Raw genomic sequence first — 1,692 nt, 5'->3', positions numbered from 1 at the left:
TCTCTATGGAACCTACCATTGTGCCTAACCTCTCTATGGAACCTACTATTGTGCCTAACCTCTCTATGGAACCTACCATTGTGCCTTACGCTCCATGGAACCTCCCATTGTGCCTAACCGCTCCATGCAACCTTCCATTGTGCTAACACTCCATGGAACCTACCATTGTGCGGTGGCATTCGTTTCAATGGAGTCGCGTCACTTTTTGGGTGTCACAAGATGACCGGCGCTCGGCTTCACAATCTCTCGACGAACCAATGTAGAGACACACCGGGATTCGAACTATCAACCTCTCAGATTCAAAGCAGCCACTTTAAACCATTAGGCTATGAAATCTGAGACCTTCCTCCCATCCAATGAGGAAAGAGATCGGTGACTGTCGGCGAAGTTACCAAAAGAGAAGCCAGAGCGACGTGAACCGGAGACATTTGGACACTTATAAAATCGATAAAGCACATAAACAATCATTATGGAATGTTTACCTCTATTCAATCCTTGCAACGATCTTCGAACCAATTTTCACACGAAATATAACTCAATCCATCGTCAAAAACGTATTGCCGTGCAATGTGCTGATTCGCTTTGTTAATATTTTTATTTTGTTGGTTAATTTTGAAAGAAACCTTCCGCCCGTTGTAATTGTGATCGTGTGATGACTTGCTCGGTTTCCGTGGCCCCGAGGGTGTAATTAGCCGCGGAGGCTGCTCCTCACACGATACGCCAGTCGATCATGATCTCCAAATTTTAGAATTATGGAATGCATTGTTTTTTATACGTAAAGAGTGAACTTTGTATTTTTCTTTAAAATTAATATAGCAGGAAAACCAAGTCTTTCCACATTACGACAGGTGATTTAGCATTTACCTCAGGTCATCAAGGGTAGTGGAAAATAAATAATTGCAGTTGGTTGGAGGAGGTTTAGGGGTGAGTGGAGTTTCGAGTCGATTTTGTGACGCAGAATTTAATTTTACGATAAATTCATTATTATTATTATTTTTTATTTTTTTTTCCTCCTCTGGGAATTTGCACGTGACGTTCCACAAACACTGTTCACCCAACTTCAGACGCACGTGTTCTTTTTTTTTCCCGCGCCATTGGCCTTTCCTTTGATAGGTGCTGTTTCTCTGCTGATACGTTGTTCGGTGTTCGTGTGTGCTCGCATCACCTCACGTGTTGTAATTTTTTTTCTCTTCACACGTTTTAGGATTCAGAGCACGATTGAAAAGGATTTTGCAGGAGTTCAAATCCCACACACAGACCGTCGCCTCAGCAAAATGGAGGCACACCTAATCCCGGACATCTTCAAGGTCGATATTCTCTGGGTAAGAATGCTCGCTTTATGCATTGTAACTCCATTGTTAATTGGGCCACTTGTCTGTCATTGGTAATTAGGCCTATTGTCATTGGAAATTAGCCCTATTGTCATTGGGAATTACGCCTATTGTCATTGGGAATTACGCCTATTGTCATTGGGAATTACGCCTATTGTCATTAGGAATTACGCCTATTGTCATTGGTAATTAGCCCTATTGTCATTGGGAATTAGCCCTATTGTCATTGGGAATTACGCCTATTGTCATTGGGAATTAGGCCTATCGTCATTGGGAATTAGGCCTATCGTCATTGGGAATTACGCCTATTGTCATTGGGAATTAGGCCTATCGTCATTGGGAATTAGGCCTATCGTCATTG

General features: G+C 42.4%; 1 protein-coding gene across 3 annotated transcripts in view; it reads left to right on the top strand.

Moving 5' to 3' along the window:
* The first annotated feature begins 651 nt into the window (after nt 1-651).
* The window catches only part of LOC147035233 (putative ATP-dependent RNA helicase TDRD12), a 51,653-nt gene continuing 50,612 nt past the window's right edge, over nt 652-1,692 (top strand). Inside the window, exons 1-2 of one of the 3 annotated variants that reach the window (XM_085894853.1) lie at nt 652-848; nt 1,205-1,322. In XM_085894853.1, the coding sequence (XP_085750979.1) occupies nt 1,275-1,322 (48 nt within the window). In that variant the 5' untranslated portion in view covers nt 652-848; nt 1,205-1,274. Of the gene's footprint in view, nt 925-979; nt 1,114-1,204; nt 1,323-1,692 lie in introns of those variants that run through there. The other 2 variants (XM_085894681.1, XM_085894764.1) reach the window with 2 other exon arrangements.

Source organism: Eptatretus burgeri, chromosome 1 (assembly GCF_056783735.1).
Source record: "Eptatretus burgeri isolate ZD-2024b chromosome 1, Ebu_testis_v1, whole genome shotgun sequence".
Classification (NCBI taxonomy): Eukaryota; Metazoa; Chordata; class Myxini; order Myxiniformes; family Myxinidae; genus Eptatretus; species Eptatretus burgeri.
The sequence above is the reverse complement of the archived record's forward strand: the minus strand, read 5'-3'. Positions and strand labels throughout refer to the sequence as shown.